This window comes from Peromyscus leucopus, chromosome 1 (assembly GCF_004664715.2).
Source record: "Peromyscus leucopus breed LL Stock chromosome 1, UCI_PerLeu_2.1, whole genome shotgun sequence".
NCBI lineage: Eukaryota > Metazoa > Chordata > Mammalia > Rodentia > Cricetidae > Peromyscus > Peromyscus leucopus.
In genome coordinates, this window is record NC_051063.1 from 44,078,071 (window position 1) to 44,091,542 (window position 13,472).

The window sequence follows — 13,472 nt, forward strand, 5'->3', positions numbered from 1 at the left end:
AGGAGGGGAAAATCCTGCTGTGAGTACTTTGTAAAGGTTTTAGCTCAGATAGCATTTTAAATAAATGAGTATAGTGTCAGTGGCCTTTCCCCCCTTTAGATAACATGTAAGAGTATCCTTATCTATGAGAATGGGTATTTATCCATGGTCTATGAAGAAACACTAGTCATTTGACATCTTGGGTGAATTCTTTTCTTTTGGCACTTGACCTTTTTTTTTTTTTTTTTTTTTTTAATGTATGTACTTCTAAAATATTAGTGGTTGGGCTATGTAGAACAATATATGGAAATTTATTTCTCTTGTTTAGTTCTGAGTGCTGGTAGAGGCTGGGGGTGGGGTGAGAGCCAGGTAGAGTTACCTAGCTAGAGTAGGAGAGTAACTATTTTCTTGCTCAACTTTTAAAACCTTCCGAATAACCCAAAAAGTTGTGAAATATATGTAATTTGTCTCAGTTGAAAAACATAGTTCTATAAAGTATTTTACTTTCTTTGTATCCCAGAACAAAGTGCATATTATTAAAAACATGATTATAGGCCAGGTGTGGTGGCCTTTAATCCCAGCACTAGGGAAGCAGAGGCAGGCGGATCTCTGTGAGTTCTTGGTCAGCCTTATATACATAGCAGCTGCCAGATCATTCAGGGTTACAAGGTAAACATTGCATCAAAAGGAAAGAAGGAAGATGACAGGCAGGCAGGCAGGCAGACATAATTATGTCTTAAAAGATGTTTCTGTAACATCAGCAATGACTGGAAAACATTTTCGTAAAAGAAAAGTCGAACTTAGCTTCTTTAAACACTTGACCTCTGATATTTGCTTCCTGGGTGTTTTTAGGTTCGACATGGGGCAGGTACTGGACTTAGAGAAATTCTTAAAGCTCATGGGAAAAGTGGTGGTAAAATGGGAGACAGCACTTTAGAAGAGGTAAGTGTATTAAAATTGTGATTTAGTTTTAGTAGCCAGCCTCTCTTTCCAGCTTAGGGGAAAGTAACAAAAGTTAAGTACCATGAAGTAGGAACGCAAGGTGAGTAAGAAGTAGTACTGTGGCAAAGTTAAAAAGAAACAAGTAAGAAAAACACAAGTTTAAAGTTGTAAAATCAATTTAGGGAACAGAGATATTCAGAAACCCTGGAGTGGAAAAATTGTAGAAAGAAGAGCATTTGAGCAGGATATAATGCAGTAGAGAGTAGAGTTAGATGAAGAAAATGGTAATGGTCCTGAGCAACATTTATGTAACAAGAAACACTGGAAGTAGGGTAGATAGCAGAAGACCTGATACAGAGTAATCTAAAGCATTTTTTTTTCTTTTATTTTCTTGGAGATGGGGCTGCTTTGAGACAGCCTCACTATTTAGCCCTGGCTGGCTTGGAACTCCTGTATACCTTTCTAGCCCAGAGCTCACAGAGATCTGCCTGCCTCTGCCTCTTGGGTGCCCAGCCTGTAATTAGTTTTCTTAAGAGTACAGGTAACATAATAGAACCATGAATATAAGAATTTTGATATGTTGTCTCTGAATGTAATCATTAAAGAGTTCATGGTTACATTTAAAGATGGTATATGGAATTCTTCTCAAGTTTGGTAACTGTTCTTTTGCTAAGATAATCTGTCCCAGTATTGTTTTTCCTTTTTTGGCCCTAACACCTCTGTTAACCCTCTAGTACAGAGTTGGTTTTTACTTATTATTAAAACAATTGTATCTTAATAGATGATTCAGCAGCATCAAGAGTGGTTGGAGGATTTAGTCATTCGACTCCTTTGTGTTTTTGCCTTGGACAGATTTGGAGACTTTGTTTCTGATGAAGTAAGTAACATCTGAGTGAAGCTTTGCCCGAATTGTTAATTCTACATAAGTAAATCTTCTGCATATGTGATTTCTTTATGTTCTCTAGGTTGTAGCACCAGTCCGTGAAACTTGTGCTCAAACATTAGGTGTGGTTTTAAAGCACATGAATGAAACAGGAGTTCATAAGACAGTGGATGTGCTGCTGAAGTTACTGACCCAAGAACAGTGGGAAGTTAGACACGGCGGTCTGCTGGGGATAAAGTATGCTCTGGCGGTCCGTCAGGTAAAGAGCTCAGGGTTTGAAAGTATACGTGAGGGGTTTTTCAGTCTTGGGTGTTTTGTTTGTTTTCGTAGGTATGCTTGGTTGCTTGCTTGGTCCTTTGTTTTATGATCTAGGCATGTAGCTCCACCTGGCCTGGAACTTGCTGCATAGACCCAGATGGGCCTCAAAATTGCAGAGGTTGTTCTGTTTCTGCCTCTTGGGTTCTTAGATTACAGGTCTGTATCGTCATGCCAGGCTCAAGCTTGCTTTCTTGAGAAACTGTCACAGAAATAGGTGGTGCTCATAGCAGCTTACAGAGAAATCAAAAGATGGTTAGTTATATTATTGTTGCAACTAATTCAGTGCATTTCATAATTTCTTTAATTGTATAAACTCATTTAAATATTGAATACATGGTCTGAAGTCTGCAAGACTCTAGTTATACAGGAGAAATAGACAGGAACCCACCCCGGGAAACTTACAGCAGTCATCAAAGCAAGCAGTCCGGGGCTGGAGAGATGGCTCAGAGGTTAAGAGCACTGACTGCTTTTCCAGAGGTCCTGAGTTCAGTTCCCAGCACCCACATGGTGGCTCACAACCATCTCTAATGAGATCTGGTGCCCTCTTCTTGTGTATATAATAAATAAATAAATTAAAAAAAAAAAAGCAAGCAGTCCACACATCATGTACTTTTTTTTTTTTTACATTATCCATCAATGTTTTTCTTTGCTTATTTTTTTTTTGTAAGAAAGCTTAGAAAAAGAAAATACAAGTAACTTTAGCATTTTCATATAGGAAAACAAGTTCTAAAAGTTAGAAGCCTTGCTTAAGGTTATAAAACTAATTAGGGTTAGTACCAAAAGTCAAAACTATATGGCGTATTTTTTTTTTTTTTTTAATAGAGTGTCTTATAATCCACTGTTGGTTGCATTGTCAGGCTTCACCCAGGATAAAAACACATTCATATACATATAGTCCACTGATAGCAGTGGACTGTTAGCAGTTGGGTTCCTGTTTTGACTCACAAAAGCTTTTTTGACTTATGACCCATAAATCTTTTACAAAGTTTAGTGCTAAAACAATAAAAACAAGTGCCGCACCCCCCCCCCCCCAGGCCTGTAATCCTAGTGCTTGGAGTCAAACTTGTGTGCTCTAGAGTCCTCATCCCAGTATTTGGCAGGCAGAGGCAGAAGGATCTTCTGTTCAAGGTCATCCATAGCTAGCTAGAGTATAGCCAGGGATACACATGAGACTGTGCCTTTAAAAAAGAAAAAGAAGAAAAGAAATAAAGATAATTGAGGAGCTACAGAGAAAGGAGTACTGAACCTTAAAAAAAAAAAAAAAAAAAAAAAAAAACCATTGTGTGATTTCCTGAGTGCTTTCTAGAACTAGCCAACATGGGCAGGATCTTAGGAGATTGTCCTTCTTAACTTTGGATTAGCTCTCCTCTGTTCTCTTGCTCAGTAGTCCAAGAATGAAACCTCCCTTCCTATCCCAGAAAAGCCTTTTGAAGTTACTTCTAAGGTTGTCTTTTTCTGTTGTTGTTTTAAACTGCCAGCAATAAAGTATTGACTTGTGATTTCTGCTCAGAGCCCAGCTCTCTACCTGGTTGTTTACCTTCTGCTTTGTTCCTGGCCCTCTTCGGCCCTTTTAGTCCTTGCAACCCACCTATCAACTCTCAAACACAATTCCCTTCTTTTTTAAATCTTAAAAGTTTCTATAGAAATCAGAATGAAACAATGCCTTGCTAGTGTTTGAAAAAAGATTAATTTTTTTAAAAAACTTTTTATTTTATTTTATTTTTAAGATTACAATTACAGGGCCTAGAGAGATGGCTTAATGATTAAGATCACTGGCTGCTCTTCCAGAGGTCCTGAGTTCAATTCCCAGCATCCACATGGTGGCTCACAACCACCTAGAATAAGACTTGGTATCCTCTTCTGTTGGACCGGCTTTAAAAAGAAGATTATAATTATAGCATTTCTCCCTGTCCTTTCCTCCTCTTCCCACACACTCCTCCTTGCTCTCTTTCAAATTCATTTTTTCATTGTTGTTGCATGCCTGTGTGTATATACATACATATTCCTAAAGAAAACCTGCACAGTCCATATTATTAATGTTATTTGTGTGTATGCTTTCAGGGCTGACCATTTGATATTGGATAACCAATTAATATGTTCTTTCCTTGGGAAGACTATTTCTCTTGTAAGACTAATTTTTTAAAAATGACTTTTAAACCAGTTATGGTGGAACATGCCTTTTTAATTCCAGCAGCACTCTGAAGGCAGAGGCAGGCAGATCTCTGTGAGTTTGAGACCAGCCTGGTTTACAAAGTGAGTTCCAGGACAGCCAGAGGTACACACAGAGAAACCCTGTCTCAAAAAACAAAAGAAGACTTTTATTTATCAATTTTCTGACTAATAGCTGACTCATCTCTTGAAGATTTCTCTTTTTTGTATTTATAAATTTTAAATTATTTTTTGGTTAATGTACAAAGAATTGAGTCTAATTTTGACATTTTCATATGTATTGTTATTTTACAAAAGTTTATTACAGTGTATATAGGCTCTGGGATAATACTTTATCCTGGCTATAGGTGGCTAAAGACATTGCTACAAGGAATCCAGATGTTTGAATAGGAAAGGAGAGGGGGGTTATTTTGTACCATCAGCTCAGGTACAAAGGACAGCTTACTTTTTGCCAGATTTTGTAATCCCACCTCTGGCCAAGGGGTCCTTCCCCATGGCCTTGGCTTTTAGCTTCCTGAGATTCGTCTGCTGATCTCTCTCTGCCTAAAGCCTTGTCTCCCTCATCCCTATCCTTGGCCTGCTTCTTGGGCTGTTTCAGGGGCTGCTTTTTGCCACCTTTGTGGTCCAACAAGGCACCTATGGTCCCTTCCCTGAAGCCTGATCCCCATGTGTGTATGTATTATTCTTTATTGTTGTTCGTCTTCTTCATCCCCCACTCTACCTCTTGCTGTTTTTTCCCTCATCCCAAATAATTCCCCCTCATGACACACATGTTTCATTACCTTCTCTTGTTCCCCCTTCTTCCTTCCCTTTAGTCCTCCTCTCATAGTCCTCTTTCTACTGTTGTGGTCTGTGAGTGCAAGGGCACCCTTTCCTCCCCTTAGAGTCTTCATATGAGAGAAAACATTTGATACTTAGAAAACATTGGAGTCTGGCTTAGTGTGATTTATAGAGTGATTTCCAAGTCTATCCATTTTTCTGCAGTTGTCACACTTTCATTCTTCCTTATGGCTGAATCAGTTTTTCTATTTTGTATGTGTACCACATTTTCTTCTCTCATTCATGTGTTGATGAACATATAGGCTGGTTCTATATCTTGACTATTGTGAATAGTGTATTAGTGATCACTGATGTGAAAATGTCACTGGTATGATGACTTTACCACAGAGATATTAAAGTCTGTCACTCTTCACCTAATACCATGACAGGATTTTTTTTACTGAACTGGAATATCACCACCCTCTCTCTGTCTGTCCCCAACAGTGATGGCAATGTTGGTATGGGGATTTGAACTCAAGTCTCCATGCTTGTAGAGCAAGCTATTTTACTACCCAGCTGCACAAGACCAATTCTTTTGTTGATGTTTGTTTGTTTTTTCAGGCAGGGTCTCTCGGTGTAGCTGTGGCTGTCTTGGAACTTGCTCTGTAGATACTCAAACTCACAGATACTGGGATTAAAAGTGTGTAACATCACGACCAGCCTATAGTTCTTGATAGCTTTTTTTTTAAAAAGTTGATTTATTTTTTATTTTATATGCATTGGTGTTTTGCCTACATGTGTGTCTGTGTGAGAAGAGGATGTTGGGTCCTCTGGAACTGGAGTTACAGACAGTTGTGAGCTGCCATGTGGGTGCTGGGAATTAAAGCCTTGTTCTCTGGAAGAGCAGCCAGTGCTCTTAACCAATAAGCCATCTCTCCAGCCCTTGTACTTGATAGCTTTAATAAAGTAGTTGGAATCTTTCTCTAGTGAGATTATTTATGCAAGCTTCTGCTAACTTATCTTTTCTGTTTGTGTTTCTTTTCAAACAAAAATATTGGAATATATGTTCAAAGTTAATAGAGATGTTTGAACATAGTAATTATACCATAGAAAATTAGCCTGTTTTGATGTACTGTTTTGCAGGATGTAATTAATACTTTATTGCCTAAAGTTTTAACTCGAATAATTGAAGGACTCCAGGACCTTGATGACGACGTCAGAGCTGTTGCTGCAGCATCCTTAGTGCCTGTAGTAGAAAGCCTTGTCTACCTTCAGACACAAAAGGTGTGTTGAAAGTTTTCAGTATTTTCTTCCTGTAGTGCATGTTTACATTTGGGTATGGATAGTAGGGAAAACATTAAGTTATTGTTATTTTATCTCCTATACCTTTTATAGAAATTCTCTTGTTTCTAACATCCCTCCGATGCATGCAAGCTTGATTATGTGTTATTTTTGGAAACAGTGAGTTGTGTATGGTCCAATTCCTTTTATGTACCCAATACACAGAAGTTCCTTGAAAAGGAAACAGCAATTTCTTTCTAAATTTGCCCCTTATGTTTAGAGGTGTCAAGTTTTAATTTTGATTTTATTTCTTAGCATTTTAACCTGATCTCATTTTTAAGAGACCATTACATTTTAGCTACATTTCCATTTTATCAAATCCAGAATAAGTTAAAGGTACAGCCAGCATTATTTTATGAGCTCAAAAGCTAAACTTGTATTTTCATGATTGTTACCCTGCCCGGTACACCTCTAGTTAGGGAGGAAGTGACAAAAGTAGGACCTGATGGCACTAAAAAGAGGCTAGAGAATGGTTAATGCAGATGGTGTCTTCGTGATGTTGCTTACAACTGATACTGTCCAAATTCATTGGGATTGTATATCCTGTTGACTCATTAGTGACACTTTGGATGTAATTTGGCAGGATTTATGAATTTGTTGTTTGAAGTCAATAACTTTTCTTAAAAACTGATCTTATAGGTACCCTCCATTATAAATACCTTATGGGATTCTCTCCTGGAATTAGATGATCTAACAGCTTCAACAAATAGTATTATGACTCTTCTTTCATCCATGTTAACTTACCCTCAGGTCCAGCAATGCAGGTAATTATTTCTTACTAGTGTAATAAAATAGTAAACCTTTATATATCTTTCCAGATGATTAAACTTAGATTGTTCTAGCACCTTTAAGAACAGTGCTGTATATTGAGGACACCACTTTTTCTCAGAAAGTTTTTTTCCCCCCTTTATTCTAGGTACTAGAACATTTGGGACAAGAAAGGTTAGTTTAGGGGCTAGGATAAGAGCTTAGTGGGAGATTGCCTACCATACAAAGCTCCAAGTTCTAGCACTGCATACACACAAATAAAGAAACTTCATAGAGTTATTTTCTTACCTTGGGTATTAGTTTTTTGTTTTTTTTAAAGATTTATTTATTTATTATGTATACAGTGTTCTTCCCCTATGTATGCATGCAGGCCAGAAGAGGGTACCAGATCTCATTACAGATGGTTGTGAACCACCATGTGGTTGCTGGGAATTGAACTCAGGACCTCTGGAAGAGTAGTCAGTGCTCTTAACCTTTGAGTTACCTCTCCAGCCCGGGTATTAATTAGTTTTATAGTTCATTATCTTGTGGATCTAAAATAGATACTTTAAAATAGTTTATTTTAAAAACAGTCATTTTGCTGGGTGGTTTTCACTCATACCTTTAATTCCAGCACTTGAGAGGCAGAGGCAGGTGGATCTCTGAGTTTGAGGCCAACCTGGTCTACAAAGTGAATTCCGGGACAGCCAGAGCCTGTTACACAGAGAAACCCTGTCTGAAAACACAAACACCCCCAAAACCTCAAACAAACTAAGAACTAAAAACAACAACAACAGTCATTGTAGAGCCTTTAATCCCAGCACTCAGAAGCAGAGGCAGGCGGATCTCTGTGAGTTTCAGGCCATACTAGCCTACACAGTGAGTTCTAGAACAGGTAGGGCTGTTACAGAGAAATCCTGTCTTGAAAAAACAAACACCAACCAACCAAAAAAACCAATCAGTTTATATTATCTTATTATTTTAAAATTAAGTATGCCAGAATGCTGTTTCTTTTTCTTTTTTTAATACACCTTTTCTCACTTTTAAAAAAAGATTTATTTGTTTATTTACTTATTATGTATACAGTGTTTTGTCTGCATGTATGTCTGCCCACCAGAAGAGGGCACCAGATCTCATAGATGGTTGTGAGCCACCATGTGGTTGCTGGGAATTGAACTCAGGACCTTTGGAAGAGCAGCCAGTGCTCTTAACCTCTGAGCCATCTCTCCAGCTTCACTGTTACTATTTGTAATAATAGTATCCACAAAAATGCAGAAGAAATGTTATACAGCTTTTTAAAAATTCACAAATGGGCTAAGAAGTTACTGTTCTTAGCCTAGTGAGGTTTATTCAGTGATTGTTCATAAGATTTTAAAGCAACTTGGGGCTACATGAGTATTTCAGTGAAATGCAAGCACATATGAAAAGCATGTTCTTCATGTATTGTAACTGGTAGGATTTAGTGCAGAATTCAGGCTGGCAGAGCAGCATTCAAGAAGAGTAGCAAGCGAGTTTTCATAGAAGCGGTAGAAGACAGCAACTGAAGTGGTAGCGCATGGGTGGGGCTTCCCACTTTTGACAGCTTCTGCTGCTAGTCCAGTATGAAAGGGTTAAGTGAGTTCATGTGACGACTCTTCCAAATCTGTACAGTTACAGGGGTTACTGTAGACCTTAGTGGGTGGTATCAAGGAAACTAAATAATGTAGGACTGGAGAGATCTCAGCAGTAAGATTGTTCTTCCAGAGGACCCAGGCTCAATTCCTATTACCCACATGATGACATGAGGGCTCACAGCCCTCTGTAACTCTAGCTCCAGGCCCCTCTTCTGGTCCCAGTGGACATGGCATGCATGTTATGCACAGATATACATGCAGGCAGAACACCCAGACACATAAAATAATGAAATAATTTAAAAATCATAGATAATGTAAGAAAATTATGCAATGTAATAAAATTTCTGGTAATCCAATATGAAATAATATAGTGTTCCATTTTTTAATCTCAAAATTGGCCTTATTAGAAAAACTGTGTCATATGTTGTGGTAATTGGCAGATACTTTCTATCTTATACAAGAAGAAATCCAGCATGTTGAACAATTGCACTATTAAGTCTTTTTTTATGATGCTTTTATATATTCTCAATCACTCATGTCTGCATGTGCATGTATTTAAATTGGAACTTTTAAAATGAATTTACAAAATAAATAAACGTAAGAAGTAAAGTTCATGTATACCTGCAAGTAATGAAAATAGCATTGAAGGGGTCCTCTGAGGGAGGCATAGAAGGTGACAGGTGGTAGTGTGGATACTGGCATGTCCTTTTTTTGTTCCGTGAATGGATGTAGTTCAAGTGCTACTGAAGAATTATTTCCTAATTTGAGGTCCTTTTAGAAATGACTTCTGAATGTCATTTCAGAAGTGCTGGGGTTCAAGTTAGCCTAGATTTGGCTTTGCTTAGTTCCTCCATTTAAAGTCTTAGAAGGAAGAAATGTGAATCTTCCTAATATAGAAAATGCTAAGCCAGGATAACAAAATTCAAAACTACTATTACCTCTTAATCTCTTGCTCATTTGAGGCCTGAAAGATGAATAGAAATTATGATTAGCTACCCATTGAGGTTAGCCCTCGGGATGGCAAACAGTTATGCGAACCTGATTGTGTAGCTAGGATACATTCCCCATTTTCCTGGGAAGAGCAAAGTTACAATTGCAGATAATTGGAAAGTTCTGACTTGATGAGGGTAATTAAAGCATTAGTGCCATAGAGAAACCTATTATTAAATCTCTACCCTTTATTGGCTGCAAAATCTGTCTTTTGGTGTTACAATAACATTTTTGAATGAGTGTTAAGTGAATACTCATGAAAATTGGATCATTTCCTATTTATTAAAAAGGCATATCAACATCACCAGGTTCGCACAACATTGATATTAGATAACATGTTTATGGAGTTTCAACTGAGAATGAATAAGATAAATTTGTGTTTTCTTTTTTTAGTATTCAGCAGTCACTTACAGTTTTAGTTCCCCGTGTCTGGCCATTTTTGCATCACACTATATCTTCAGTTCGAAGAGCAGCATTGGAAACTCTCTTTACATTGTTATCAACACAGGACCAGGTAAGAACTGATAATTATTTATAGCAACCTCAAAACTTCTGTAAATTAATTTTATAGAACAGATCACATCATTGCTTCATCTTTGCTATATATCAAAAAATCAGAATGCTTGGGCATAGTAGGTGTATGGTAACCATGTAAACATAAGAATATCATCAATATGGGGCTGGAGAGATGGCTCAGAGGTTAAGAGCTCTTCCAGAGGTCCTGAGTTCAGTTCCCAGCAACCACATGGTGGCTAACAGCCATCTGTAATGAGATCTGGTGCCCTCTCCTGGCCTGCAGGCAGAATAACACGGTATACATTAATAAATAAATCTTAAAAAAAATTTTTTTTTAAAAGGGAATCTCATCAATTTGAGGTCAGAAATATTTTAGAATTTTGTTTTAGTTTTATTATATCAGAACTTGGGACTAATGCTTAATACATATGAAATAATCAATTAAATATTAAGTGAATTATTGATTGAATAATTCTTTCCTTTAGGATGAATGTTAGTCTGTGGTTGATAGGTAACTGGCAGAAACCATCCCAGGTTATAAAGGCTGCATTGAAACACTGAAATAAAACCACTTAAAGACTGACTACTGGATTTCCAACTTGCCTTCTGTTAAAAGTTACTGTTACAAAAGCATGCATTTCCAAGGATCATGTAATTCATTAGTCACGTACTGGGATTCCCACAGAGTTCCTTCAGGTCATATTAGTGTGTGAGTGGTGCGCTGATGAGTCCTGTTCACATTCCTATTTTTGAAATATTTCTGGAGATTGAAAAAAATATGTCAGGAAAATAAATACCAATAACGTGTTAGAGTTTTAGTCAATCACTTATTTATTTATTTTATTTTATTTTGAGACAGGGTTTTGCTGTTTGGTCTTGGCTGGCCTGAAATTCATTATGTTAACCAGGCTGGCCTCCAGCCAACAGACGTTTATTTGCCTGCCTTTGCCTCCTGAGTACTGGAATTGAAATTTGGACCAATCACTTTCTTTTAGAGTTTGTGGGTTTGTTTTGTGGGTTGTTTTGTTTTGTTTTGATTTGATTTGTTTTTGTCTTTATTTTTATTTTATGTGCAAGAGTCTGTATACCACATGCATGTTGGTGACCCTCCATGTGGGTGCTGGGAATCAAACCCAGGCCTTTTGCAACAAGAGTTCTTAACCACTGAGCCAAATCTCTAGCCCTCCCCTTTTTTAGAGTTATTAATAATTTTATTTTAGTAGGTTTCACAGCTAAAATCTTGTTGTGAGGAAAAGGATGTCTAATGGTATAAATCCTAAACACAGGCAAAGCTTCATCAGCTTTCCTGATTCCATCTTTAAAATGAACTTTTAATATCTCTGATACATTTGATTTCTCTTTCTCAGCTGTCAAAACACACTCTTAATTTATGACAAAATGATTGTTTCCCAGCATCAGGACTCAGGAAACCAGAGAAATCACTAGGACACTGATGAATGAATTGTGAAAATTCAGATGACAAGTGTAGAAAGTAGTTTGGAGCTTGTGCTGTCCCATAGGGCAAGTGTGTTAGTCTGGGTCAAGTGCGCAGACTAGTCTCAGTTTGAGTTACTCATTATAAATTGTGCAAGAAACAAAAAGAGGTGAAACAAAGACTGTCTGCCCTTCTCAAGAGCAGTCGTATTTTTAGACAGTAGACACTTGCATGAGTGAATGTCTCTTATGTTGCTAACCATCTATATTCCATATAGATGTACTTTAATTCGAGGCATGATACTGTATCACATTTGTGTAAATAAACATTTATAAATTTAATTTTGAATTATCCTTGTAATTTTGTCTAATTGGAATCTCTGCAGAAAAGTCTTTAGGTCTCTTTTGTAATTCTAAATTGTTTGATTATGGGATGAAAATGCAACTGGCATAGATTGTTCCTAATTTTCATTTTCATTTTTGCTTTAGTGATTTTGGGCATGCCCTTAATCCTAGCACTTGGGAGGCAGAAGCAGGTAGATCTCTATGAGCTCAAGGCCAGCCTGGTCTACAAATTTAGTTCCAAGACAGCCAGAACTGTTAAACAGAGAAACCCTGTTTCAAAAAACAAAACAAAACATGTCTTTTTTTGTTTGAGAATTGGTCTTGCTGTATAGTCCAGTCTGGCCCTCAACTTTTTTGCCTTAGCTTCCTGAGTGTTGGGATTGGGAACATGCAGCACCATGCCCAAGCTCACCTATTTTTCAATTTATGTACTTTCTTCTGTTTACATATTTACAAAATTATTATCTTCTTCTCTTTGGTACTTGTTTCTGCACAGTCATGGTATTATTAAAAGGAATAATTCAAGTTAATTCTTTGGAAGCACTTAGAAGGCAGGGCAGGCCGATCTCGTGAGTTCAAGGCCAGCCTGGTCTACAGAACAAGTTCCAAGACAGCCAGGATGACACAAACACAACAGACTCTGAACACAACATTTTGGGGACCCACAGCCTCAGTTATTTTTAAACTGCTCAGTAGCTTGTTTTTGTCTGCTGTAGTAAACCCCTGCATTTATCTTGATATCAAGCTGTTAAAATCTATTTCCTTATTTATACTTCCGAGTTGAGAACATTTCTCAGTCTATTCTGGTTATTCAGTTATAACTGTGTGCACTTAATCAGGGTGTCTTTGCATATGGCTTACCATTCCTACATGTTTACAGACACATTCTCAAATCCTTTTCTAAATGTGAGCTCTCTTCCTGTTTACCTGCAGGGTAATCCTTTCTTTCAGGGAACAGGTCAAATCTTCGGTGTCTCCAAGCTACTTTAATTTCTGTAACTTACTGTCATTATGTGTGTGCTGTATGTATGGACTTGCGTAGGCCAGAGGACAGCATTCAATGTCCATCATTCCTTTGGCTCCATCAGCCTTTCTGATCTGAGACAGGGCTCACGCTGGTCTGGCCTTTGCCCTAAGACCTGCCTACTTTTGCCTCCCTGTCTACCCCATTTGGCTGTTTTTGTTTTTATTTTTATTTTATTTTATGTGTATGGATGAGTACTTGCATGCATTTATGTGCACCATGTGTGTCTGGTACTGGAGCTGCAAGTGCACAAATATACTTAACCACTGACCAGCTCCCTAGCCCATTTTTTTTCTTTCTTTCTTTTTTTCTTTTAATGTGGGTTCTGGGTATTAAACTCTGGTTTTCATGCTTACAGGGTAAGCGTTTCACTGACTGAGCTGTCTCCCCAGTCCTCTGATTTTTGTTTTAT

The 13,472-nt window shown here is 37.6% G+C and overlaps 1 protein-coding gene across 3 annotated transcripts in view; it reads left to right on the top strand.

Annotated features, from left to right (window-relative positions):
* Positions 1-13,472, top strand: part of Btaf1 (B-TFIID TATA-box binding protein associated factor 1) — a 92,123-nt gene that overhangs the window by 34,565 nt on the left and 44,086 nt on the right. For all 3 annotated transcript variants that reach the window (XM_037206510.1, XM_028882879.2, XM_037206505.1), the window contains exons 9-14: positions 832-921; positions 1,703-1,798; positions 1,887-2,063; positions 6,194-6,334; positions 7,031-7,155; positions 10,135-10,255. In XM_037206510.1, the coding sequence (XP_037062405.1) occupies positions 832-921; positions 1,703-1,798; positions 1,887-2,063; positions 6,194-6,334; positions 7,031-7,155; positions 10,135-10,255 (750 nt within the window). The remainder of the gene's footprint in view (positions 1-831; positions 922-1,702; positions 1,799-1,886; positions 2,064-6,193; positions 6,335-7,030; positions 7,156-10,134; positions 10,256-13,472) is intronic.